The sequence below is a fragment of the Zalophus californianus genome, chromosome 6 (assembly GCF_009762305.2).
Source record: "Zalophus californianus isolate mZalCal1 chromosome 6, mZalCal1.pri.v2, whole genome shotgun sequence".
Classification (NCBI taxonomy): domain Eukaryota; kingdom Metazoa; phylum Chordata; class Mammalia; order Carnivora; family Otariidae; genus Zalophus; species Zalophus californianus.
Genome location: NC_045600.1, coordinates 111,545,198 through 111,572,845, shown reverse-complemented (window position 1 = coordinate 111,572,845; position 27,648 = coordinate 111,545,198). Strand labels below are relative to the sequence as shown.

The 27,648-nt window shown below is 51.2% G+C and overlaps 1 protein-coding gene and 1 long non-coding RNA gene across 4 annotated transcripts; one reads left to right on the top strand and one right to left on the bottom strand.

Moving 5' to 3' along the window:
- Positions 1-338: 338 nt before the first annotated feature.
- Positions 339-3,984, bottom strand: LOC113909786. The gene is made up of 3 exons (XR_003515814.1): positions 3,698-3,984; positions 3,531-3,585; positions 339-467 (listed from the first exon to the last, which is right to left on the bottom strand). It is a non-coding gene; the product is annotated as an uncharacterized LOC113909786 (long non-coding RNA).
- On the top strand, positions 1,493-26,598 carry PKM (pyruvate kinase M1/2). 3 transcript variants are annotated; one of them, XM_027571342.1, is made up of 11 exons: positions 1,493-1,648; positions 12,124-12,287; positions 12,866-12,957; positions 16,088-16,219; positions 16,661-16,847; positions 17,632-17,902; positions 19,579-19,729; positions 19,957-20,109; positions 23,131-23,297; positions 25,036-25,217; positions 25,859-26,598. In XM_027571342.1, the coding sequence occupies exons 2-11, from the start codon at positions 12,134-12,136 to the stop codon at positions 25,963-25,965; spliced, it is 1,596 nt and encodes a 531-aa protein (XP_027427143.1). In that variant the 5' UTR covers positions 1,493-1,648; positions 12,124-12,133; the 3' UTR covers positions 25,966-26,598. The 3 variants fall into 3 exon arrangements, with proteins under 3 accessions (XP_027427143.1, XP_027427145.1, XP_027427142.1); XM_027571344.1 differs by lacking the exons at positions 1,493-1,648; positions 12,866-12,957 and adding an exon at positions 9,824-9,872; XM_027571341.1 differs by lacking the exons at positions 1,493-1,648; positions 23,131-23,297 and adding an exon at positions 22,562-22,728.
- Positions 26,599-27,648: the final 1,050 nt, after the last annotated feature.

Genomic DNA, 27,648 nt, shown 5'->3' with positions numbered 1-27,648 from the left:
TTAGCAAAACAATGACAGTCACCTTCCATGTGACAAATTTTCACTATGCATCTAAATGTGAGCAAGGATATGCTGGATTAGTCTCTGCCAGAGTTTCATGGATGGCATTTTTTTATGGCTCTCCAGTTTAATACATGTGCATTTCAATCTTGGGAATACATCTAGACTTAGAACTTAAATGCAACATAGTCCAGCACTGGCCAGATCACTGACACCCCCACGCCCCAGTGTTGTCCACCACTCTTTTTAGTTCATCTTTAGCTCAGGGACAACCAACTTCCTATCTACAACTAAGGGGACAAGAAAAAGCTTCCAGAAGAAATTGAAGGATTCTATCGCAAACAGAAACTTAACTTTTAGTCATTTTCTGGTCCCATCTTATCTGAGCCAACAGGAAAGCGGAATGAAAGGCCTGTGATTCAGCTGCAAGGCAGATGTCTCTCTAGCAGGTCACACCCATTGGTCTCCTGTTCCGGGAAAAGGAAAGACCCAAAGAGAATAGTCTTAACGATTTTTAATGAGGCAACATTGTATCTGTTCTCAAAACTTGGCTTAATGAAGGCAAGAGTTAACAGCTGCTTCATTGATAACTGCTGTCCTCACTGGTTGTTGACCAATCATCGGGAATTGGAAAATACTTTGGAGAAAGATGTAAGGAAAGCTCTAACGATATTGATTTAAATACCTAAGGTTGAAAACAAAAGTGCTGATTCCTGCAGATTTTTTGGTTGTAACGTTCTGACATGTCCTGATGGTCAGTTCTGCACTAATATTAATACCTTCTATTCGCTTTCTACTCTCAGGCACGCTCTGCAGGATTCCAGCCCCAACTAAAGTATTCACCTGGCCCCAACTTGTCCTTCCTTGTTCTAGCCCTAAGAACAAAAAGACCTCGCGCTCCCGCTCCATGTACACTCCGCCCTCCCTAGTTCTCCCCTCGCTCCAGTGCTGGGGCCCTTCCGAAGGCGACCTCCAACCATCCCACGAGTCTCCATCTCTCCCCACCTTCTGACCCCCACTCGGGCTCCCTAACTTCCTGTGCGACTCAGTTTCCAAGGTGTGTGCGGGGGCGGGCACCCGGAGGTATGGGGAGTCGCGGGACGGGGCTGGGGGAATGCTGTCGGAGATCCATAAATCTGGGCACTGCCCGGTTAGGTCAGGACGGCTGGGGCAGCCGGGGCCGAGGGTCAAGAGAAGAGCCCTTGTCCAGCACTCCCAAGTTGGCAGCAACGGGTGGTAGCCCCGGCGCCCGGGGGTCTGGGAGGGAGGTCTCCGGAGCTCCCGGGGCGGGCCCTGCCGCCTTGCCACTTCCCCATTGGCCCGCGCAGAGCGTCAAAGCTGCGAGTTTTCTGTAACGTGTCCCTCCGCCACAGAATATAGTCCTCCCCTAAAGGGCAACCTGACGGAGGGTTCCGCTCCGCTGCACTTCCTCCCGAAGGTGACTGCGCCCGGCGGGGACGCGGAGGGGCGGGGCCCGGCGAGCGGGGAGCCGGGATTGGGTGCGGGGCGGGGCGGCGGAGGGATTGCGGCGGCCGCAGCGGGGATAACCTTGGGGCTCAGGCGGCCGACTCTCGCACAGCAGCTCCGCCTCACGAGCGTGAAGACCGTTTTGCAGCGGCAGTGCAGCTCGAGCGGGACCGCGCCGGAGGTGAGCGGGGCAGAGGCCGGGGCCGGCGCAGGCTCCCCGGCATCTTGCACCCGGTGGGGTCGGGAGAGAGGAGAAAGACAGCTCGCGCTTAGGGCCTGCTCTTCAGAGCCCCCAGACGCCCAGCTTCTGTTTCTTCCAAAGCCGGCCCTCTCCTGCCCCAATGCTTACTCCCATTCTGGTCCCATCCTCGCCTCCTCGATCTGCTTGCATCATCACCTTCCTTCCAGTATTCCCTCCTCATCGGGTTCCTTCCTCTCCTCCCTCCAGCCCCCGCTCCTCTGTTCGCTTCCTCCCGTGGCCCCTTAATACTATACCATTCCCCCTCCCCGTCTTCAACCTGGCCGTGTCCCCGATTCTGATGCTTTCCTTGTAACCTCTCCTCGAAACCCGTCCTCAGCTCCCTTCCCCCGTGTCGCCTCCATTCAGCGTCGTGTGCTCTTCCCGCGTCCTTGTCCCCCCCTCATGCCTACCCCTTCCCCCATTCATGCTCTGGTTCCGCCCCTCCCCCCTCCATTCTGGTCACGTCCGCTCCTCCGCATCCCTCTCCTCCGCTCTCTGATTCGTTCCGCCTGGGTCCTCGCCCCTCCCCTCCGTCCTGGTCACGTACGCCTGCACCCCCAGCCTCCCGCGTCTCTGCAGCGGGTGGGTCCTGGAGCCCCGGGCCCGCGTCCGGCGATCACCGCCCGAATCGCAGTGGTCTGCAGATGGGCAGAGCCGGCTCCCGTGCGGCTGGAGGATGCAGCGGCGGCCCGGGGCGCAGTTGGAAGATTACGTAACCCTCGGCCTTCTTGCTGCACGGGGAGGAGAGGGTGGTTGCCCCTGTGGCGCATTCCTGCTTGAGAGCGCCCCGGATTCGCTGCGCTGGCCCCGAAGGGGTCGCGGGGCTCCCTCCCGCCGCGGCGGGGCTGCACGTAGCGGCCCGGGACCCGCCCCGCCCCTCCGGAGGACCAGCGCAGCCTCGCCTCTGCTTCACCTCGCTGAACATAGGCTCCCCGATCGCAGAACACGGAGGTCTCGGGTGGGTGGGAGCAGGTTATAGGCAGAGTAGAAATACGTCCAGAGCTTGGCGCCACGTACCGCGTTCACTCAGTAAAATCTCTTCTGTGCCAAGCTGTTTTGGGGAGGGGGGATGGCTAGAAAGGTCACAGCCCGCAACACGATGTGATTAGGGAACTAACATAAAAGTTACCAGTGGAAAGTGCTGCGAGGAAGGGACCGCTTCCTGAGTGAGGGATTGGGGGGGGGGGGGCGGTGTGTGGAGAAAGGCCACACAAGGTGGCATCACACTGGGTTTAAAGCAGAAGAATACCTTCCAATGTGAAGGTTGTTTAAAAGTCCAGTCATGGAAAGGCATTCCTTGACGTTTTATCCGTGGTCTTTAAACCCGGCACATTGATCCTCTCCTGTACATGTGAGTCTGATAGTTAAGGTCCAGGCATGATGGACGGAAGCATTGGGAAGTTAACAGGCTTTTACATTCGGGTTTGACTCATTGATATACGGAAATGATGGAGGGAATTGAGCCCCAGGACCTCCGTTTCCCATTTGTGAACTGGAAGTAATATTCCCCTGGATCGTTGAAAGGATCGCTTACTTAGACACATACCTACATGTATATATGGTGAATACTGTCTGCACTAATCTCTAAATGAGATGTCCAGAAGAAATGGCTCCAGATGTATTCTTTGGTCACTGAGCACAATTACTTAAACTGTAATGGAGCGTGAGGGCTCATCTTCTCCATGCCATCCCCAAACACATACTCAGAGTTAATCTTGGGATTAACTATTTAGTCCGGTTTCTAAATACCAGACATCTCCTGGAAACCAGTCCCTTAAGGGATCGTGGTACACAGGGTTTACAAAGTAACTAATAATGTTACCTTGCAGCTCTCCACTTGGCTACAGGGGCTCTTTGGGTCTCCCGAGGATCAGGACCTGTAGACAAAGGAAGGCAAGGAGGGGCAGAATTCTAGCAGTTGGTGTTGGGCTGTAAGAGTAGAAACAAACTTGTAACCCCCAAACTGAAATCTGCACACCCTATCCCCACCTGCTCCAGGTGGAGTTCTAGGATTTGCTCAGCCAGGTGGTAAGTATGAGGATCGGAGGCAGGGACAGTAGTAGCCTCCTCTTGGCAGGACTGAGGGTGTGGCCACTCCCTGGGGTGCAGAGGATATCCTAGTCAGGACTCCTGCTCTGTGGCATTGTTAGCAAATAATTTACTCTCTTGTTGCCTGAAGATGCTGTTGGGAAATGGAGTGGGGCTGTCCTGAGGGGAAGGGTATGTAACCCATCACCAGGTCTGTGGGAGGGTGGGGGGCCTCTGGGAGGAAGATGACTCAACCTTTCAACTTCTCTGCTTTTGAGAGAATTCTCTATGTTGGGTGAGTGGGGAACTGCATTGTGGTTTTCGCAGGTTTAAAAAGTCCCTTCTCTCCATTTAGTGAATCAAATAGTGAAGCATGCATTTTCCCCAAGTTAAAAATGGTTTCAGTTAAGTGAAAAATGGTTGTCCAGGTGCCCTAGCTGTCTGTACTGCCCTAAGAGCTTAGGCACAGTGTGGCAGAACCCTGTGCCCTGGTCATGTAGTCTGTGCACCTGCTTTCCTGAGACATGGCAGCCCTTTGTGGGAGGGGGGCTGTCATGGTCATGAATAACGATGACTGAAAGAATGTCTTTGAACTCGTTCTTGAGTTACTGGACTTAAGTCAAAATAAATGGACATTAGTCTCTTCCTGTCTTAGTATAGCTGTTCTCATTTTAAGCAGTGCATTAGGAGTAAATAATTTTAGTGTTGAATTCATAGTTTAACAACAAGCATTATTGGGTCTCTAATAATTTGCCAGTGACTTGGCAAATTTGGTAGCTGGGACTCCAAACAGACCTAGCACCTTGTAGGAGTTGCTTCTGTGCCTTGAATGTTGTGACATTAATGGGGGAGGGGGGGTTCACAGGAAAAGCCATTTTATTTCTTAAAGCTGTGTGTGTCTTAATGTTGAGGCAATGAAAGAAATGAGGAAATGCCTTACGAGCTAGAAAGCAGCTCTTAGCATTATCAGCTCACAGTACCCTGGTTCTAATTTACTTTGCTTCAGCTTGTATGAAGGCATGTCAGGATGTGTTGTTTTTGCCAAGAGCTAAGATTGAGCTCAAGGTGGGGGAAGATGACTCATCTGACATTTTCTTTCTGAATCATTCCAAACGTCCACAGTCAAATCTCAGTTAGTTGGCACACCACAAGGATAAGTTGCCCATGTGAGCAGAGTTCTCTTGCAACCTTTTTGAGGATGTTGGGAGATACAGAAGTGATTTACTTGAGAAGAGGTCTTAGAGGAGGGGCGCCTGGCTGGCTCAGTCAGTAGAGCATGCGACTCTTGATTGGGGTCGTGAGTTTGAGACCCACAGAGATTACTTAAAAAAAGAAAAATTTTTTAAAAAGTCCTCTAGGACCGTGAGTCATCACTTTTAACCTCAATTCTGGGACAGCTGAGAATAGAGCTAAAGGAAGACTGTTCTTAATACTAGCACACTTTCTGGGAACTTGGATTTTTCACCAAGAGCCAGCCTTAGACTCGATAAATGAATGGCCTGATTGTTTGGGGCTTTCGTTAAAGAAGCTGTTTTGGGAAAGGTGAGCGGGGCTGCCGAGCGAATGGCAGCGTGCAACATCTGGTGGGCCTTTCGGCCTCTCAGCTCTGGAGGGGAGGGTGGCAGGGCCATCAAGTGGTGTGGTGCCCCGCCCCTGCAGTGGTTTGTGCCTGTCTGCACGTAGGAGGGTGAGCCTGGTTGCAGTACCTCCTGCGGCCTCTGAGACTTACCTCCCCCACTTCTGTCCATAGGCAAAGCTTCTGGGGAGCTCTAAGCCGCTCTTTACTGACGCCAGCAAGCTATGTTTGGAAAGTTAGGCAGGGGCCCTGGTGGGGCAGATGCCAAGACCAGCTACGATAGTAGCAGCTTAGCTGACACAGTCTGAAAAATTCTCTAGAAAGGAGCCCATTCCTTCCAAGCCTTTGAAATCAACCTACAGCTAGTATTTCTTGAACTTTAGACAACTGGTGTCTTCCCTGTTTGCAGTGATGAGTGCAAAAGAATTACCCAGTCAGTGAGTTGGTCATGGTACAGGAGAAAAAACCATGGGCATTTTGGAGGAGCCCTGGGAGTTTTGATCTAGTTAGAGGTAGGGAAGTAGAGACTTTTAATATCTGGTATCCCTCTTTTGTTATTACATTAGAAAGCAGATGAATAAATACCACCTATCAGGAGGGTGAACATTTTAAAGCTCTGACAATATTGAATGTTGGCAGAGGTGTGAGAGGCCTAGAACTCACATCCCTCGTTGGTTGTAAATGGATATGACCGCTTTAGAGAGCAATTTGGCGATATTTGGTAAAATAGAAAATAAATATACCCTGTGACTCAGAAATTCCATTTCTGGGTATATGTAGAAGCTCACACTTGCACAAGGAGCCATGTACTAGGAGAGTTGTTATTGCATTGATTCATAGATTTAATGGGGGGAGGATGGCCAGCCAGTAAGGGAACACATAAATAAATGATCTAGTCATGCAGTGGATCAGGATAGCAGTTCATATGAATTAACTAGATCTACGTCCCCACTGGATAGATCTTAAATGTGCTGAAAAAAGCAAGATGTTTATTTGAACGGTATTCTACTTAGGGCATTTTAGAAAAACAGTATCATAGGGCTCAGCATAGATATCGATACACTTCCATGGATTAGAAGGATACAAAATCCCTGACAGTGGTTGTGTGTCAAAGTTCGGGAGGGGCTGTGGAAGGGTTGGAAAATAAACTACAAAATTGTAATGGGTTTTTTTTTTTTTAAGTCTAAAGGAATTCTGGCTAAAGGTTAGTGGTCAGTTCTGGGTGGTAGAAATACAGATGTTAATATTCCTTTTTTTTTTTTCTTTGTTTCAAAGTAAAACAGAATAGAAGCAGACCTGTGAAGGTCACTGTAGGAAGACCAGTGATTCGAACTAGGTCTGTTCTTGGAGAGGTGGCACTGTCGTCCCCTCCCCCCCCCGCTCCCTCCAGCCATGATGCAGGGCGAGCTCCTGTAAATGCTGGGCTGGAACGCCTCACGTTGTGGAGCCCATCACCGATCCTGGTTGTATGTACCTGACTTTGAAGGGCCTTGAACTACAGAGTCCCCAGTCCCTTGCTGCTTCCAGAGTATGATTATCATGCCCTAAAACACTGCCTCATTATGTTAAGCCTAGTAAGGAGGCATCCTAACACAGGACAACAAAAGCTTCTTCCAAACTTCCTCCTTCAGGCTGAAACCACTTCTCTGCTTGGAGCATCTGTGGTCAAACAAGGGCATCTGAAGGTTCTCTGATTTGGGACTTCTGCCCTGGAGCTGTGGTCCTTGGTGGGGGCGTGGCGGGGGGGTAGGCCCATTTTGTATCTGCTTTTGTGCCCTATTCACACCCGAGTTTGAAATAGAACCTGAGATTCCTGTTTATAAAGTTGAAGTCCCTTAGGTTTAGCCCCAAATAAATAAAAGCAAGGGAATTTTATTTGAACCTGCAAGTGGGCTCATTTTGTTTTATGTAACCAGGTAAGCTAGACTTCGCTGTCTGTTATCAAGCCTGCTGAGGATAGAAGGGATTTCAGCTAAAAATTGCTTCTCCTCTATACCCCGTTCCATATGCAAATGCACGATATCATTACTCTAGCTGTAGATCAGGACAAATAGCCGTTTGGCGCAGACCTTCCTAGGTTCTGCGGGTGGCCCGGCACCCATTTTGATCTTCTTGTCATAGATTAGGGCCAGTCTTGGGAATTCTGTTGTACCATCATCTCTCTAGAGAGCAGGCTGGCCCGAACACCTCATCTGTTCTGAAGATGAGGGAATTGAAAGGCCTTCATCATGCTGGCTTGGAGCCTTGGAGGTGTAGGTAGCATATTGATACAGAACAGGGAAGACAATTGTGGGCATCGGATGCCATCATGATTGGGGTGCTCTGTGTGCTGAGGTCAGCATCAGAGCAGACTTGGTGCAGAGAGCCCTGGCTGGTTAGAAATTGGCATATGCACAGGGCGCCTGGGTGGCTCAGTTGGCTAAGCGACTGCCTTCGGCTCAGGTCATGATCCTGGAGTCCCGGGGTCGAGTCCCATATCGGGCTCCCTGCTGAGCCAGGGAGTCTGCTTCTCCCTCTGACCCTCCCCCTCTCATGCTCTCTCTATCTCATTCTCTCTCTCAAATAAATAAAATCTTTAAAGAAAAAAAGAAATTGGCGTATGCACGTACAGGCTCATGGGCCAGGTTGGTTTACTAGGGCAGAATGATTTGGGCCTTTGTGAAAGAATCGGTGGAGTGAAGTGTGAATCTGTCTTGGCACAACTTGCCAACAACAGTACTGGCTCTAAGAAGTGGCATGTCGTATTTTTTTATATGATCCCTCGCACTGTGGTTTCTGGAGCGTGGCCAGAGGATTGTGTCTGGCACAGAAGAGGCTCTAGTTTTAGAGAACCAGGAGCTGCTTCAGATAAGAACGGAAAGGTGGGAGTCTGCACTAAGGCCTCTCCTGGTGTCTCGTTTCTCACAGAGGAGAAATGGCTCTGAGGAAGATTCCACTGCAGGGGCTCAGGCTCAAGAATAAGGTTCCTGTACCTGGACCCAGCATTTGCCACCCTCAGTGGATACACCGGGCTTCCACTGCTGGCTGGAGGTTGGCTCTGCATGTCTGTGCCTCCCGAGGAGGAGGATGCAGTAGTGTGTCAGACTGGCACCGGCTGGGCTACATGTCCTGGCAGGCCGCTGTCCAGATGGCCAGCACGAGGGAGGGGAGCTCTTCCCAGAGGCCCACCCTGAGAAGCCACGGCTCTGGCTGCTGTCCTGGGGCCAGGGGAGAGTCCCAGGATGTTTGAGGAAGAACTGGAGTTAGGTGGTTGGCAGGATGGGCAGTTGGTGCTCAGGAGGAAGAGGCTTCTAGAAGACCTGGGAGACAGGCAGCAGAGCGCTGACCTTTCAGCAAGGGAGGCTCCAGGGCACAGCCTGAGTCAGGAGACCAGTCGGTGACCTGGGGATGAGACCTGAGTTCTCCGGTTTTGTAGAGGTCTTGAAGGGCCTGTTGAGATTTCATAGGAGTCTGGACAAGCAAGCTTTTTTTTTTTGATTGCTGGTGTGTAAATCCACTCAAAATGCCAAATAAATTTTCTTTGTTATTTTTTGCATTTCATAGGCTGGGGTGAGCAAAAAATCAGTTTGCAAAACCTCAGATTTCATTTGAGATGGTAAAATAGGGTTATTGTTTGAGTGCAGTATAATTGTATCTGCTAATGGCATCTCCTGGCTTTGGAGACCGTCCTTCTGTACCAGAACATCCTTGTCATAAAGATTTTGCTGTGAAGCTGAGTCCAGACTAAAAACAGGAAAAGAAGTTTGCTGGATTTGGGTGTGTAACTCACAGGTTTTTGGCATAGAATTGTCCTGTGGATTATATTAACTTTTTTTTTTCTTTGAGGTTCTGAGTGGATCAAGGTTGGCCTTCTTAAGCCAGTGGAACAGTCTGGCAATGCATTTGTGATCTAGGGCCCGAGATGCGTTACCTCACCTCTGCCACATTTATTTTTATTTTTATTTTTTTTAAAGATTTTTTTTTTATTTATTTGAGAGAGAAAGAATCAGACAGAGAGAGCGCATGATGGGGGGAGGGTCAGAGGGAGAAGCAGACTCCCTGCCGAACAGGGAGCCCGATGTGGGACTCGATCCCGGGACTCCAGGATCATGACCTGAGCCGAAGGCAGTCGCTTAACCAACTGAGCCACCCAGGCGCCCAGCAACCAGGTTCTTAATAGAATAGTGAAATGTTAGTAAACCACAGGCTTAAAGAGAACTTAGAGGGAAGATAATCTGGGTATTTGGGAGGAGATAAGCATTGTAGAGGAGCCAATAAGAACTTACCTGCAAATTTTCCGTGACCAGTTTCTTGGTATTTCCTTGGGAGGTATCTGTGTTTTTCTCTGTAATCTAGCTGAATCTCTAGGAGCAGCTACCACTGGTTACCTGGTTATTAAGGTAATTTTTCCATTGCCACAAAGAACTTCAGTTCCACTCAGCTTCTACCTTGATCCTTGTACAGCTCTGCAGAGCAAACCTTACTCAGCTCCGAGCGGTCTTTGCGAGTGGGGCCAAGTTGCCACTCTGAGCCAAAAAAAGATCATTATGTCACCGGAAGCCCAAGCCCTGAGAACACAAGGTATGACACAATAACCTGTGGGCCCCCGCCGGGTCTTTGCAAGGAAACCCTCATGTCTCAGGTCTAGAGAAGAGGCAGCTGATGATTTTTGTTTTTTTGTTTTGTTTTGTTTTGTTGGCAGCTGATGATTTTTAAGAAGATTGGGGTTTAGTTGCTCCAACCCACTCATTCAGATCTTAATTTGTTCATGACAACAGTCCTCAGACTGGATGATGACTCCACTTGGAGGCCACAGTAGGCCTTTGTGTTCCAGTTGGCTGGGTGTGCCTCCTGGTGCACATCTCTTCAGTCACGTTCCCTTAACAGCCAGTCGTACCTAAGCCCTGCCATGTGCTCTGAAGGCACACGATCCCGGACTGCCTGGAACCCTGGCCACCGAGGCAGTCCCTCCGGGAATTTATAAGTTCTCCAGATTTGGGGAAGGGGAGAAGGGAGGTATAACTTTGATTTTGACCACGAGGCCTTAAGATACACTGAAAGGTCATTCGACAGACCCTGGAATACTTCCAAGTACTAGGTGCTAACAGATCTAAAAGCGAATAGGTCATGGAGGAGAGGATCTCCAAACATTTTCGATTTGGTGCCTGGTGTGTATTAGGGAGTTAGGAAATGCACACTGAAAGAACAGTGCATTTGCCACGTGGAATAGTTAGCCAGTATCTTCTGTCCCATTTTTAAAGTTTGAGCTTCTGTAGCTGAAGACTTGTAGCCACCCGTTTTTAGTAGCTGACCGGAGGTTTGCTCACAGCTGGTCACAGAGCTTCTTGGGCTTTTAATCAGAATTCTTGAAGGTACAGAGATGGGTTGAGATGCTTGCTCTACCCAAGCTACCCTAAGAGGCCACAAAGTCAAGGACAGAGGGGAGGACAAAGAGTAGGAGGGATATTTATGGGGTGCCTTGATTTAGAGCGCTGAGATTTAGGAGGAGCTGGGATACGGCTGAAGAGGGGCTTGTTCTGGAGCCTGGGCTAAAGCCTATAGGCTCAAGGGTTTTAGGAGTAGCCTTTGGTCGGAGAACTTGAGGAAGGAATGGCCTTGTGATGAGGAATGTCGGGTTTCACACTCACATCCTTACCTGGTGGTTCTTCAGACGTTGCCTGGAAGCTTCTTAGGTCTTTGTGATCAGCTAACTAACCGGCTCAGTGAGTTCAGTTGTCAGTCAGTAATGAAGAAAGCAAAGGTCGGGACCAGTTGTCAGGATTGTGACCTGGCCTGGTTAATTACCTGAAACAGATAGTCTTTGCGGTGTACTTGTCAGAAAGGGAATTGGGATGGTGTGTCAGAAAATCAGTTGGGAAATCAGTTGGGAAAAGGATTTGGCAAGTCATCTTGACTTCCTTGTGTTGTAACCATCCTGTGAAAATAGCTGTAATGTTTTTAGAACCAGACCGGTGCCATTGGGTTTATCTCTGGTTTTATGCAAATTGGTTTGCACGTCCTAAAGTCCTGCTGACCAAAAGTGGTTGTAGTTTTTAGGTACAGACTCCTGGGGCAAAAGATTCTGCACGTAGGGTTTTGGATCAACTTTGATTTTTGGATCAACTTCCTGTCCAAGGACTGGTTTTTACTGTCAGCAAACTGGGACCTACTCTCCTGCCAGACTGAGTTGAGGAGTGAACTTCGGTGATGCTCCAAGTTAGTGAAAATCTAGGATTCCCGAGCTCAAAGGACTGCCTGGATGGTGGTTGTCTTTACAACCAGGAAAATCACTTTGAGTTTGGGTGGGGATTGTTAAAAACCAATGTGGATGCCCCGCCCTGTAGCAGACATTTATAGCTTTGAGATAGCTTTTCGTACAAAGATCTATATTTGCCAAGGTACTAAACGAGGAGCCAGTTCTTTATATCGCTGGTTATATCACCGGAAGATTGGTTACAACTTTCTTTGGAGGTAGTTCCTTTGGTACTTGTGAAATGTTACTTGTAGGATTAACAGGAAAACTGTCAAGGTAGATACTAGCCCATTGTAAGGGAGGTTGGCTTACAGTGGATACTTGGGAAGTACATGCATTTGGTATGAGGTTTTAAATTATTCTCTGAGGTCTGTTCCGCTTGCTCACAGTCACGTGAACCCTCTGCCCGACTTGAGGAGTGCCCACATGGCCAGAGTGTGACGGGGCTCCCTGTGACTTGTGCACAGTGTGCTTATTGAGTTAATGTGTAAGCAGGAAACAGCCTTCTGTGCGGAGGGGTATATTAACCACCTGGGCCTCTCGGATTGATCACTTTCTCTTCAACTCCCCTGGATCCAGGACCTCAGCCATGTCAAAGCCCCATAGCGATGTCGGCACTGCCTTCATCCAGACCCAGCAGCTGCATGCGGCCATGGCCGACACATTCTTGGAACACATGTGCCGTCTGGACATTGACTCACCACCCATCACGGCCCGGAACACTGGCATCATCTGTACCATCGGTGAGTGGCTGTGGCCCCCCTGCCCCCCCCCCCAAAAAAACATGGGCTTCATAGGACCATGATCTTTTCTCTCCTGAAGAGACAAAAGAAATGTAGCAAACCTGAGTGCTGAGTGAGATGCTACACAGGTTCTTTTGGAAGAAAGAAGTGGCGATAAGGAATCTGCATGCTCTGTGTTTGCTGCTAAAGGCAGAATTTAGATGGTGTCTTCCTTAATAGCACATCTTTTAGGAGCATCTTAGAAATCTAGGGAAGATGTTTTTGATATGCTCCAAGACTCTGTGGTTGGAAAGCCGACCAAGCTTTGGGGAGAGCAGAGAGGGCTGGCTAAGTCTTACTTAGGCTTTCCTTGTTAGATGTAGGAGCCTATAGGAGTTGAAGGGAATAGGAAAGGTGTTCCCTTAAATCAAGAAAATGGGTAAACACAGTAACAGCCATCTATATGCTTTTGAAAGAACCTTGAGTGATTTGTAGGAGGAAAATTTAGGGAAAAAGAATATCAAGGATTCTTCAAACTTGAAAGTGTTATTCCTCCTTTGAATAATTAACACCTTGGTTTTAAAACTTTTTTTCACTAGGCCCAGCTTCCCGATCGGTGGAGATGCTGAAGGAGATGATTAAGTCTGGAATGAACGTGGCTCGTATGAACTTCTCTCATGGAACCCACGAGGTGAGCCTCAGCTGCGTGGTTTGGCCACTGGGGCAGCATGCTGTTCCTTTAGCCACAGTGGATCAAGCAAGAAAGAGTCTGGGGTTTATAGCCATTGCGGAGGCCGTCCTCACTGGCCGGTCCCTACTATCCTTCCCCCATCTCCTGCCATCCCAGCTGGCCAAGTCTCCTTACGTGGAGACGATCTCTTTGGTTATTGGCATGGTTTTCCCACACACCTGTGCTGACAAAAGTGTGCAAGGGTTGGGATGCCTGGCTGGCTCAGGCAGAGGAGCATGCAACTCTCGATCTCAGGGTTGGGGGTTTGGGTCCACGTTGGGTGTAGAGATGGCTGGGAAGATAAATAAACTTAAAAAAGTGTGGAAGGGTCTACTGGCGAACCCACAGTGCTTGCCATCTCCTACCCCTGGGTCTCCATAACAGTTCCTATTGCAGAGATGAACCAAAAGGTCACCCTGCAGGTGGATTTCTGGCGTAGTTTAGACCCACGATAACTGAGCAAGTCCAGGAGAGGAGTTTCTACCATTGCAAGTTAAGTGCTGAGTCTAATGCACCAACCCCGCTTCATCAACATTGTGTTCCTGGCCTCTCTCTTCCCAGGGGTCCTGGTACATTAAAACCAAGTCAGCACACTTCCCCAGCAGCCTGGTAGGAGTGTATTTGTGCTGAGGCTATGTAGGAGCTGACTTGCCCTGTGGACGGAGGCCTTACCCAGGGACCAGGTGGCAACTCCTGGGACGTGCTCCATCCCTTCTCCTGTTCCCAGACTCATTTAGAGGGAGGAGTGGAGGTTCCTTGAGGGATGGTTCCTTTTAAAACCCATCAGGCTCCATCTTAAGCTGTAGGATTTCATACTGGCATTGATACAGAAGAAATGGCTCAGCCAGACTTTCCCTTCTCTTGACTTCTGATACTTCCTGTTTGGAATAAAGAAAATGCTACCCTGTAAGGACAGGTGGTGAGGGGTTGCCCTCTGGCATTTGGAAACTGCTGTTAAGTTTAGACTAAAAATAAAGCCTCAGGAAGTACAGTCCAAGAAGTTAATTTCTCTTTCTGGAAATGTGAGACTCTCCATCGTGGGTTCCGTAACCTGTGTTTCATAAATAGTCTATGGCCTGGCAGGTGGCTGGCCTCCAAACGTCGTGGGGGCCTGACCAGGTTCACAGGAACTGTGTGCTCAGGTGGTACTTCAGGCAGCTTAAGACACATCAGTGCTGGCATTCTGTAATTTTCCAAAGTCAGGGGCCTTGGCGGGAGTCACCAGGAATTCTTGCAAGTGTTAGCTTAGCCCAAAGAGAAGAGCTAAAGATACCAGTGGGGATCGGTTCAGCATTGATCCCTGCTGCTGGACCGTGCCAAGGTCTCCTGTGTGCAGCAGAAGAAGCAGAGATAGATTTGAAGATGTTGACCTTTAACTAGGCTTGATGGCCTCTTCCATCCAATCCAGTAAACTAACACTGCCACAGCTCCGAAATGGCAAGACCATGGGGTGTCTGCTGCACCTGCCTGCGGGGGCGGGAGGGGGCCAGCCCAAGGATTTGGGTGTTTTTAAACTACAAGAGGCGTTTGGAGATACTCTCTGTTTTAATTCTTATTCCCAGATTAGAATTGGGATTTAAAAAAACAAACACACACTCAAGTCCCTCTCCTGGGTTTGAGGTTTTTGACCAGGATAAGGTTGTCTCTGGGATCAGGGGTTTGGAAACTCATCTGAAATTGTTCTGCTATTATATCCTGTAACGTAAAAAGTTTGACCGCATGTCAGGGCTCTTCGTAGGCACCTTTGACTAGTGGCTGCAACATGCTTTCCCAGCTCTTCACAATTTTTTAAGTGCTCTTCTAAGCAGAGCATTGAAATTGTTCTCTCTCGCTCACTCTGACAGAGGGACATCTGTCTGCATCTGCTCTTTTCTTCCAGCTTTGCCCACCGCGGTGCCCCTGGCCCCATTGGGCAGTTCAGGTGAACAAGATGCTTTCTTACTGAACGTGTGGCCCTAGAGATACTGACTTTGAAATGACCTAAATTTAGAACCTTCCACAAGGACAGTATTGATTGATGGAATTCTTTACCACTTGGTAGCATCCAACAAAACCACAGCCATAGCGGGAGACTGTAGTGTAGTACACCTCCCAGAAATATCCCCAGAGATGCCAGTAGAGAGGATTTGAATAATGTAAGACCTATAATCTCATTGGTGTCTGTACAGTAGATGATTTTATGTCCTCCAAGAACAAAAACACATGTTTATTTAAAATGCTTATGATTATAAAATTTATCAGGTCACCAAAAACCCTCAAGTTCCATAAAATGGAAATTATAGAGACCATATTCTCAGGCATTTTTTTTTTTTTAATGGAAATTTAGGTCTAACCATAATCAAGAAAACTTACAGGGGCATGGGCACCTGGGTGGCTCAGTGGATTAAGCCTTCGACTCTTGATTCTGGCTCAGGTCATGATCTCAGGGTTGTGCTGAGTGTGGAGCCTGCTTAGGATTCTCTCTCTCCCCTCCCTCTGTCCCACCCCCCACCCCAAAAAGAGAAAAAGGAAAAAAGAAAACTTACAGACTTAAATGTACTTACCAGAAAGCAAAAGTCTTAATGAAATAAATGAAATACTTCTAAATACTAGGAACCAAATAATCTAAAAGGGATGAAGGAAAAGCATTGATTTAAAAGCATAACTTGATGAAACAGAAAATAAATTTGACAAACCAAAAAATCCCTGTAAAACAGAAACTTTCAGAAAGCCTGGTCAAGTCTAAGGACTTCATGGATTCTTTTACCCGTCACATGAGCTCTGAGGAAAAGGCATTTGACAACATGAAACACCCATTCCTTCAAAAAATAAATTATCTCTATATTCTAGTTTATCTCTGTAGTTGGTTATGGTGGCAGTGTTCTAAAGTTTCTAAGATTGGCCCTAGAGTGAGTGAGTGCTGTAGAAGAAGGGGGCAGAAGCCAAAGAGATTGAAATGATCAGGTAGAGGGTGCTCGGTGACTGGCTGACCCTGATGCTAGACACAGCAGGTGGTCTAGAACATCACAGGTCTTTCCTGAGGGATCCTCTCAGCTCTGGTGCTGGATCCTTGTGTGGGAGCACCCCTGTCATCTTCCTACCTTTCCCTCAGTACCATGCAGAGACCATCAAGAACGTGCGCACCGCCACGGAAAGCTTTGCTTCCGACCCCATTCTCTACCGGCCGGTTGCCGTGGCCCTGGACACCAAAGGACCCGAGATCCGAACTGGGCTCATCAAGGGCGTGAGTATCACGGGGAGCAGCGAGAGGGAGGGCACAGGGGCAGCAGGCTCCAGAGAGCCATCCTCCGCAGTCTGTGCCCTGCTCAGAGGCTGTGTTCCTCAGGGTTCGGATCTAGATCTAGATGTGAGAGTTCTGTTTATCATGTTCTGTCAAAAAGGTTGATTTGGTGTACTTTGCTAAGACGTGATAGAGTGAGGAGCTTTTTACTCTAAAAACCTACTTCCCAAGTCTGTCTTGTGTCGCTTTTCCCCCTATCATTTACATAGCGTGACTAAAACATTGTAGGTTTTCCTTGGGTGACTTCCTTGAGGTAAGTTCGAGAATATGATCATTGATTCGCAAAGCCAGAAGCTTTATTGTTACTTCTGGTGGAGATTTGAGCATTTTTCCCTGGAAGGAAGGGCTTTTCTTTGGACTCACGGCTTACTCTCTGGTCTGTAGAGTGGCACTGCGGAGGTAGAGCTGAAGAAAGGGGCCACGCTCAAGATCACTCTGGACAATGCCTACATGGACAAATGTGACGAGAACATCCTGTGGCTGGACTACAAGAACATCTGCAAGGTGGTGGAAGTGGGCAGCAAGATCTACGTGGATGATGGGCTTATCTCTCTGCAGGTGAAGCAGAAAGGTAGGTACAGGAGGCGGCATCTCATTCTCTAGAACCATCTCTAAACTCCCCTTGACCCAAGGATGATGGGAAGTTTGTTTGGCTGACAGCAGGAAGTCTATTTATTCGCAGGAATTCCTTTTCTGATTCCTTGTCCTTTATTTTCTTCTATTTTTATTATTTTTTTAAGATTTTATATATTGGACAGAGAGAGACACAGCGAGAGAGGGAACATAAGCAGGGGAATTGGAGAGGGAGAAGCAGGCTTCCTGTCGAGCAGGGAGCCCGAGGTGGGGCTCGATCCCAAGACCCTGGGATCAGGACCTGAGCCGAAGGCAGACACTTAACGACTGAGCCACCCAGGTGCCCCTGATTCCTTGTCCTTTAAAACAGACTTCAGTCCAACTTTATCGAGTGCTCGGGGAGCATACGAGAAGATGTCTTTTTTTATCCATTCTCACTGTTTCTGCCTTTCTGCTTTCCTTCCTCCATCCCTCAGTGTGATAGGTGCAGGAGTACCTGGGAATGATAGCTAATATCTAAGCATTTTACGTGGTAACTTGTTTAAATTTTAAAACAATCTCATGAGCGGGTATTATCCTGATTTAACAGGTGGGGAAACAGGCACAGACAGGTTAATTGACTTGCCCAAGATTATATAGTTAGTGAGTTGGGATCAGAATTCTGGACATACGACTCCAGTGCCCACAACGTGCCTCATTCCAGTTCATTCTACCGGGGGAGCCTGCTTCCGCTTGGACATTGTGCCCTCATTGCTCCCTCCCCAACCCCCGATTTCACATAGGTGCTGACTTCCTGGTGACGGAGGTGGAGAACGGTGGCTCCTTGGGGAGCAAGAAGGGTGTGAACCTCCCCGGGGCTGCTGTGGACTTGCCTGCTGTGTCAGAAAAGGACATCCAGGATCTGAAATTTGGGGTAGAACAGGATGTAGATATGGTGTTTGCATCTTTCATCCGCAAGGCCTCAGATGTCCATGAAGTCAGGAAGGTCCTGGGAGAGAAAGGGAAGAACATCAAGATAATCAGCAAAATTGAGAATCATGAGGGAGTTCGGAGGTGAGTGCCCCTCTCTGTCCCCTGGCCCTGCTTTCCAAAAAGCAGACTGTATCCCGTGAATACCCAGTTCCCAAACCTGGCGACCTGCCCATCCGACTACAGACTCCCTAGTTGAGGCCAGACCCACTGAGTCCAAATATCTGAAGAAGGGGAGTAGAAGGCATTGGTATTTTTATTTATTTATTTCATTTTATTTTTGTTTTTTAAAGATTTTATTTATTTGACAGAGCGAGAGAGGGAACAGAAGCTGGGGGAGTGGGAGAGGGAGAAGCAGGCTTCCCGTGGAGCCGGGAGCCCAATGCGGGGCTCGATCCCAGAACCCTGGGATCATGACCTGAGCCGAAGGCAGACGCTTAACGACTGGGCCACCCAGGCGCCCCTCGTTTTTTTTTTTTTAAAGTTTATTTAATCTCTACACCTGATGTGGGGCTCGAACCTGTGACCCTGAGACCAAGAGTTGCACATTCTTCCTACTGAGCCAGCCAGGGGCCCCAAGGCATTGGTATCTTAAAAAACAAAAAAACAAAAACAGCATATATATCTTCCCAGGTGATTGGCATGCTGATGCTCCCCAGTGGTGATTGACATTGTTCCATAGGCCCGGGGACCAATGTTGGAGTGGACGGGGTCACTCCTTATAGGATCGTGCTGTTCTCCTGATCAGGAGTGCTACTTTGCTGGAATAAGGGGACATTGCCCCCCAAACCCCACCTCCACCACCACTTTTCCCAGTGGAAGATGGCAGGCTCTTAGGAAAGGGGGGGCTCTTTTGGCCCCTCACTTGGGACATCTGTGGAAGCTCCTTGTGTCCTTGTCTTCATGTAGAAAGCAGCTGGCCTGATGACTGGGCTGGCTCTGGCATGTGATCAGCTTCCTGGAGGAAAGCATGTGCCTCCTCCGGTGTGCCTGGGCCCAGCTCCACTTCACCACCTCCCCAGTGTTCCCAGTTAGAGCCAGTGAGTACGGCCAGCTAGGTGACACCTCTTTCTCTCCAGCTCCCTACTAGGAACATAAGTCAGCACAGCTAAAACCGTAGACCTACTTGTGTGATTTAGGCGCGTACTTGGGGAGGGTGGGAGGAGCGGCCCAGTGTTTGACCTTGCCATTCTTAGCTCTGTGTAGATGTCCTTTGTACCAGGCAGTGTGGAGTGCTCCTCCTGCCGTCCTGATAAACCGTGGGTGCCTGCTGACCTTGGCTGCAGGCCAGGCAAAGCCACATGTCCTCTTGCCTTCAGCAGGTGGGAGGGGGCTGCCTCAAGGAGCAGCCCTCAAGTGTCCTTAGCTGGAAGGCCACAGACCTTTGTATCAGCAGTATTCAGCTGGCCTTGTGTTCTCTTTCTGCTTTGGAAGTGCTGGCTGGAGTGCCGATGGTAGAGAGATGCCCTAAGAGGGGCCTCATGAGATGCAGATGGAAAGGAAGAAACCTTGTCCTCTCCCCAGCCCCTTCAGTGAAGTCCCCATCCTAGCACTAAAGAAGGTCAGCAAGCAGAACCGTTAGCCCGCCTTGGGAGATGAAGGTAGCTGGAACACCCTGTCACCTGCACACCCAGGAGGGTGGTCATGGACGGCTGTCCTGGTGAAGGGCTGCTAAGTCAGAGAATGCAGGAGAACCTCCTGAGCATCACTGCACTTGTGGCCTTGTTCCATAGAGCCTCTCTTTCTACCCCCTCTGGCAGGTTTGATGAGATCCTGGAAGCCAGCGATGGCATCATGGTGGCTCGTGGTGATCTAGGCATTGAGATTCCCGCAGAGAAGGTCTTCCTTGCTCAGAAGATGATGATTGGGCGGTGCAACCGAGTCGGGAAGCCTGTCATCTGTGCAACGCAGGCATGTGCCTCTCCCCATGCTCACACGCTCGTGGGGGGAGGGGGGGTGGCGGGTCTCTTCTCAGCATCCCACCCCCACCTCTCAAACATGTGCACCCTCCCTTCCCCTCATGCATGTACACAAAGCCATACTCTGTGCACAGACACACTCCCCAGGGAGTCAGGGTGTAGTCCTTCCTCTCTGAAGACCGCCCCGGCCACATCTCACTATGCTCTGTCCCCTCCCAGATGTTGGAGAGCATGATCAAGAAGCCCCGTCCCACCCGGGCTGAAGGCAGTGATGTGGCCAATGCGGTCTTGGATGGAGCAGACTGCATCATGCTGTCTGGAGAGACAGCCAAAGGGGACTACCCACTTGAGGCGGTTCGCATGCAGCACCTGGTGAGTTCTCGGGCCTCCCCATGTCCGCGGTCCACGGGCCGGGCCGGGGTGGAGGCAAGCTTCTGTACAGAGCGACACCTTTTGGGCTTCTGCGCCCACAACCTTTTATGATCCTCTGAGTCACAACAGGAGTGAGGAAGTGTGTGCTGGGGGGACAGGAGTGTCTTGGTTTTTTTTCTCTTCTGCCTTCCCTGCCCACACTCCCTCCTGTTTCCTCCGGTTCTGGAGGCATCCTCCTCCATCTGTCATGACAGAGTTCACTTCCGGCTTCAAGGCTGTGAATCCCTTCCTCCGGACAGCCCAGAGGACCCGAGTACCTCTGCCCTGTTCTGGGAAAGGCCCTGGGCTCCTCCCAGCCAACCTGTTTGGTTTTTGTTTGGTTCCCCACCTGTCCCACATCAGCTGCCTCCCCCGGGGGCCCCTAGGCCCGCACCGGAAGCTGTTGCGTGTGCTGAGGTGACTTAGCTGGCCTTGCATGGCGCCGGCAGCAGGGCCTGCTTTGCTGAGCTGCTGCACTCGCCTCAGGCTGAAAGGTGGGGTTTAGTGACTGGCAGTAAGTCCACAAGTCGGGACAGCTGGAGAGAGACTGAGCCTACTGGGCCTGGCGTGAGAGAATCCAGAAGGGTCCGTGGCCACGTCCCACTGCCTGGCTCCTTCTCAGCTCCTTGGCCCTGTCTGGTCCTGCTCTCGACTCACTGAAGAGTTAACCCAGGGTTCAGTTACCAGGGCTCCTGAGGCCTGGGAGACGGAGTGCTGCAAATTCACTTTCTTACAATAGTCCGGTGTCAGTGCTTATAACGTGTGTGAGCTCAGCAGACTCGCCTCAGATCCTGAAGTGGTTTTTCTTTGAACTTCCAATTCTTTTCCCATCAGCAAAGGATCCCTGTGCCCTTTGTGTGACGCCCCCTCCCCTGCACTCCCCCAAATGTAAACACACCCCCCCCAACAAAGATCTCTTCCTTTCCTCCTTCACTTTCTGTGTGTCCAGTTATTAGGCTGTGTAGATTGATGTAATCTTTGTACCCTCTCCATGATCGATGTCACCCCGACTCACCGAGGAGGATTACGTGGTGATAAAGCCTCAGTTTGAACCCAGATCTGCTGGCTCCAGAGCCACTGTTCTCCTGTAACAAAGTGCTTTGTCTAGCGGGAGATGAGGCTAGGTCTCCAGCAGGGCCCTGTACTAAGAATCATGCTCTCGCCTCTGAACTGTTGTTTTTTCCATACCCCAGTCTTTCCTCTGAACAGACACCTTAGAGAGAACCACAGGGCTTGGATGGCCCTGCTCAGAAGATAAGTGATGGGCCCTGGGCTAGGCGGTGCAGGCCTCTCCTTTCCACGCCCCCAGTTAACACTGGCCAAGAGCTTCCCTTAATGGTTCACTGCTTTCTCTTGTGTCTAACTGAGGCAATTAACCACCCATGACTAAGGGCTAGGCAGCATCAGGTATGGTTCTATTTCCTGTTCACGTCTCCTGTCCTTTGGACTGCATGCCCTCCCTTAGAGAAAGAAAACCTTTAACCTAGTAAATCCTGCCATGTACCCGCTTCTACTGTCAAGTTAATGAGATGTTCTTACTGATTCTCCCTGCACCCCTCATCCTCCAAGATGCTGGTGATTGCATTATAATGTTCTGAAGCTTACATTTTCTTTCTAATCCTTGATGTTATCTGAGCAGGTGGCCTGTGAATAACTGAATGGCTTTCTCATGACTGTGGTAATCCTTACACTTTTAATCAAATGTCCTGTTAACACTCACCTGTGTGCTTCCACAGGCATCTGTCCCTTCACATGGCTGTTCCGCGTGCCCCTCACCAATCTGCCATTTTCCCCACCTTTGTGTTTGGACCACGGTTAAGCTGTGTGGCTTTGGCTTCGTCTGACCCCAGCTTTCCGACGCTGCTTGGCGCGTTCCTGTGGCGGGCCATTGGAAAGGCTGGTAGCAGTCCCGTGACTGAAGCCAAGCAAGTGTTCCACGTGTGCCTGGAAGCCAGGCGCCGAGCCCTGCGGTAACCAGACAGCCATGTGAGGAGAGAGGGCCTGTTCCTTCCTGTGAGCTGTGGAATGAGGCAGCATGGTCAGGTCCTGCCAGGGAGTGGTGTGGGTCCAGCCGGGGCATGTTTCCATGCCGAGGTGCTAGAGCCTGCCGCCATGTTGTCTCCCTCCACCCCTACCCCCAATCAAAAAATCCTTCCAGAATGGAAGAACCAATTTTCCCTCTGTGGGAGGGGAAGCAGTAGCAGTCGATGCTGGAAATTCTCCTCCCATCCCTGAGACTTGGGCTTTCCTCACGCTGCCTCTTTGCATCTGCATGAAGGACAGATTTAGCCAATTAACCTAAGTTTACCTTCCTCCGATTAATTCCCCGTTCTGTCTTTCCATGTGTTGTCTCTCTTGTTTCTTCCCTCCTCCTTCCCTCTCCCTCGCCTCTCCTCCCCCCTACACCTTACAGATAGCTCGTGAGGCTGAGGCAGCCATGTTCCACCGCAAGCTGTTTGAAGAACTTGTGCGAGGCTCAAGCCACTCCACAGACCTCATGGAAGCCATGGCCATGGGCAGCGTGGAGGCTTCTTATAAGTGTTTAGCAGCAGCTTTGATAGTTCTGACGGAGTCTGGCAGGTAGGGCCCCAAGGGCAGGTAACTCCGCAGGATAACCAGCCTCTTGCTCCAGCTGATCTAGAAGGCAGCTAGGGCCCTGCAGCTGCGGCCTGGGCTCCAATCCTCTTCTCGTCTGCAGGAAGACAGCCAGGGAGGTCAGGGCAGGGCACGACCAAAAGGGCCTTTGGCTCAGTAGGTGCAGTGGATGTCACTGGCTGCTGGTGAAGGGCTTGTTCCTATGAGTCTGGATCTTGCTCAGCTCAGCACCTCTGGTGGTTGGCCTTCTCTTGGCCTCACATCCAGGGACACGTTCCTCACCAGCTGTCTGGGCGACTCTTCCCCCCCTCCCCGTCCATCGTGATGCGGCTCTGACAAAGCTCTGTCCCCCTCCTGTCCCTCTGGACGGATATCGCCCCCTACTAGATTGCCCGTGAGGCAGAGGCCGCCATCTACCACTTGCAATTATTTGAGGAACTCCGCCGCCTGGCGCCCATTACCAACGACCCCACAGAAGCTGCCGCCGTGGGCGCCGTGGAGGCCTCCTTCAAGTGCTGCAGTGGGGCCATAATCGTCCTCACCAAGTCTGGCAGGTAGGAGGTGGCGGCGGCTCCCCAGGGATGCCCTGCTCTGGGGCACCTTCCTTGGGTGTCCTGAGAGCGGTGCACTGAACAGGGCTCGGATGGCGCTGAGCCCAGGTAAGACCTGTCTGCCTGCCCCCTGGGCCCGGAGGACTCCAGACAGCGCCCACCGATGGTGTCGGGGCATTTGCATCCAAAGCAAGTTTACATCCTCAAGATAAACTAGAGAATTACAGAACTACAGATAGACCGATTACAGATGCTTATTTGATTATTTACCAGCTAATCTTTTTAAAAAGTAAAAGGTGGCCAGTTCTGTTCATTCCAGCTACTATGTGCTCTTTAAAAGTTCCGTTTGGAAAATCAGTCCTGTCCACCGACAATGCTGTTTGGTTGGTGCACCTGTCCCTGTCTGTCTTTGGGCCCCAAAGACAAGTGGGTTGAGGACCAGGAAAGGTCACCATGTTGTCTCGTGGGCACTCTGGTGCTGTGCAACCAAGCTGAGGCCTATGCTTGGCCTTAGACTTAGACTTGGGATCTCTTCGTAGTCCGGCCTTGGAGTTAGCCTCTGTCACTGCCCCCGTCTGGGAGTGTGCTCCTCATGACTGGCCCTGTGCACCGAGGCAGGGCCAGTGGGGCTGCCTGTAGGACCAGGGCATGAGATCTGTGCAGATTGCTACAGCAGAGGGCTCAGGATAAACAGCTCCTGCCATCAGAGTTGACCTTTGTGGAAAGGTCCAGCCTTTGCTATTTGGCTATTTTTAGTGCCAGTCTTCTGGGATTTCACTCTGGCAAGTCCCGACTTCACCAGTTGCTTCCCTCTGAAAGCCTTGTATGGGGCCAGGCCTTTAATGGGGCATTCTCTGCTGTGCTGTGGCTCAAGTTTCCCTGACACCTGTTGAGTGTTCTTAGAGCTTGCCTTCTGAGGCCCAGGGCCTCCTCTAAGCAAGCCCCTCCCCAACTCCCCAGACACATCTACAACCAGAAGGGTAGTGTCTGTGTTCAAGGAAGCATCTGGCACTGGGGCTCCAAGGGGCCCCCTACTCTCCAGAGGGGCCTTCACAGGCAGAGCCTCCCACACTAACCTTCCCATCTCCTGGTCTTTCCTCCTGGGTAACACCCAGATTTCGAAGCCTTGCTCAGAAATACTCAGGTTTGGCTCTCGAGCCCAGTTGCTGGGACTGCTTCAGGGATGTGGGGGCCCTGTGGGCTGGGGAGAGGGCACAGCAGGAGAGAAGGCTTGCGTTGTAAGATTCCCGGGGGGGGGGCTGGTGGGCTGTGCTCCTGTTCTTTGCAGATGTCAAAGAGTCAGGTGCTATTCACATGCTGCTTGGCTTGTAGCTGTTGCTGGCAGCAAGAGGAATGGGTGCAGGTGAGATTGGGCAGGGCTGTATCTGTGCCAGGATGGAAAAGTTCAGAGGAGGGGGTTCTGCCAACTACGGGCCATGTTGGGTGAATGGGTGAGACTCACCATGCTGGGTCGGTATGATCCTGGGGCCTTGGGCTGTGGGGAGGGGAGGAAGGCAGTTGGGTAGTGTGGCATAAGAAGAGTCGTCTTCTATTCCTTGGAAGGTAGAGGACAAGGGGCTGCCCTGGCATCGGGAGCACATGCTAAAATGGCCAGGGTCTCATACTGGCAGAGTGAGTTGGATTTAGAGGGTGAGCTGGTGCTGAAGGCCCTGCGGGGTATCCTGGGAGGCTCTGAACACTGTTTAATGGTCTCCTCTGCCCGTCCATCATCCCATCTCAGGTCTGCTCACCAGGTGGCTAGATACCGCCCCCGCGCCCCCATCATTGCTGTGACCCGGAATCACCAAACTGCTCGCCAGGCCCACCTGTACCGCGGCATCTTTCCTGTGGTGTGTAAGGACCCAGTGCAGGAGGCCTGGGCTGAGGATGTGGACCTCCGGGTGAACTTGGCCATGAATGTCGGTGCGTGGCTGGGAGCAAGGGCTAGAGCCTGGAGGGGTGGGAACAGTGTTTGAGCACTGGTCTCCTTAGGATCCTCTAGAAGGGGGAACACGCTGACCTTAGGCTGTGCAGGAGTCCTCGCTGTCATCCCTGGGAGTGTTCTCTGAATCCTCCTTCCCGTTCCCTGAAGTTCTGGGCTGAGCTGCCCACTTCTCTCTGTCTTCCAGTTTGGGGCTCAAAGCAAAGACTCCTGGATAGTCAGGGGTGTCCATTCTTGGGCATCTGCTCATTACTGAGAGTTAAAAACAGAAAATTAGCCATAGCTTCTACACCGTGGGGTGCCATACACACAGATGATGTACTCGTGGCCTTTGTCCCTGATAAAGTGGGATGTCAGTGGAGGAGAGGAAGCACTCTACTCTCTAGAGTGTAAAATGAGTGATGTCCAAAGGTCCCTGGCACCTCTGCCATTTGATTGATCAGGAAGTATCAGGGCAGGGCCTCCCCCGTCCCGGTTGCCTGGGCTGGGAGGCTTGCGCCACCTTGTGGTGTAAGGCAGTAATGGCCCGTCAGCCCTGCTCGCTACCTCCCGCGGGCAGTCGGCTAGGTGCGCACCTGCCTGGCTCGGCTTTTACTCACCAACCTTTCTTCTCTTCCTTCAGGCAAGGCCCGAGGGTTCTTCAAGAAGGGCGATGTGGTCATTGTGCTGACCGGGTGGCGCCCTGGCTCCGGCTTCACCAACACCATGCGTGTCGTGCCTGTGCCGTGATGGGCCCCAGAGCCCCTCCTCCTCCAGCCCCTGGCCCATCCCCTTTCCCCAACCCATCCATTAGGCCAGCAATGCTTGTAGTGCTCACTTGGGGGCTGTCACGTGGCACTGGTGGGCTGGGATGCCAGGGAAGATTAATGCCTCTGTAAAACATGACTGTTTTTTAGGACCCTGTTCGGGTGAGGTGACCCAGAGCTGGGTTGCACATCATGTGACCTCACCCAAGCAAGGGACAAAGGAAGCCTGCAGTACTGGAAGCCCCAGAGCTTAACATGGAGGGCAAAAGCTCCTGCTTATCGTCCTTTGCCTACTCCATTCGGTACCTATAGAAAACGGATACCTAGAGAACTCCCAACCCTGGCCTGCGGTCAAGAGACTGCCAGCAAGAGTAGCAGCATAGGGCACCGGTTCCAGTTTAAGGAGACTGGCTCAGGCCCTCACTTGCTTCTCCACCCCCCTCAGGCTCCCCCACTCCCACCTTGTGTGCGTTGTGCACTTATGTTCCTACACTCAGCTGTCGCTGCAGGCAAACACTCCACTCTCCACCCTCCATTTTCCCCACTGCTGCAGCCGCCCCCAGGCCTGTTGCTATAGAGCCTACCTGTGTGTCAATAAACAGCTGAAGCACCCGTTTCCTCGCTTTTCTGATGGCTTTTCTGATGGCTTTTCTGATGGGGGCGTGGGGGGTGAATCCTACCCTCCGAGTAGGGTGAAGGTGGCAAGACCCTTGCGCCTCCTGGTGGTCGCGCCTGTGTGGTGACCCAGGCCACCTGCAACCCGTCCTCCGCGGGGCGCAGAGGTGCTGGGAAAACGGGAGCTGTCTTGAGGAGATAGGTTATCCCTTCATCACCCTCAGGAGGTGGTAGCCGGGTCTCTAAAAGCTGCAGCTGGGACATTTTAATTGGCTTATTTGGACCAAAGAGGAGAGGGCAGCAACAAGGCCCCCTCCCTCCTGCTCTGGTTGGGTAGGTCTAATGCAGCAGAGAACCCTAATGTAAGGGCGTTGTAGGAGAACACCAGGTTCTGCTCCCAGTTTCCAGAATATTTCTGGGCTCCCTTTGTGCCCCACCTGTCTGCCAATGTCCTACCCCCCTGACAACGGGGCCAAGGGGTTGGTAGAGGTTTAGGAATGGAACGAGATCTGGCTTGCACCTTCCCTTTCCGGACCCCTCAAGAATCAAGCCCTACCTGGCAGGAGGGACCGGTCCTGAAGGCAGGGTAAGCTCGGGGAATCGGGCTTTTGACCGCATTCTCAAGGCCCAGGGCATTGTCCCATGGCACCACTCAGCTTTACTTGTCTTGCTTCCCGACTTGATTTTTGGCCATCGTGTCAGTCCCTCCCCAGGACCCAACTTGGAGAAATGGGCGAAAGCATCCTGGCTCCCGGGCTTTCCGACTGCCCGGGCTATCCTGTTTTAAAATCTGTGCTCCCTAAACTCATGTCACCTCTCTGGTGTGGGGAGAGGAAACCTACCCTGGAGCTCAGAGTCGGGAGGGTTTAGAGGAGGACGGGAACCGGTTGCTGCAGAGGGAGGGCTGAGGAGGAAGAACCTGGAGGGGACCCAAGGCCTGCGCTGGGAGGGGCAGGAGGTGCAGACCCAGGCACGGGCCACCCGGACTTGCTGCTCTGGAGGTAGGAGTGGTAGAATCTGCGCAGAGCTCCAGCAAGAACCTGGAGGCGGA

Coding starts and splice junctions, on each gene's coding strand:
- PKM (XM_027571342.1), top strand. CDS start 12,134: ATGTCAAAGCCCCATAGCGATGTCGGCACTGCCTTCATCCAGACCCAG. Junction 17,903..19,578: donor AATCATGAGGGAGTTCGGAG/GTGAGTGCCCCT, acceptor CCCCTCTGGCAG/GTTTGATGAGATCCTGGAAG. Junction 20,110..23,130: donor CGGTTCGCATGCAGCACCTG/GTGAGTTCTCGG, acceptor GCCCCCTACTAG/ATTGCCCGTGAGGCAGAGGC.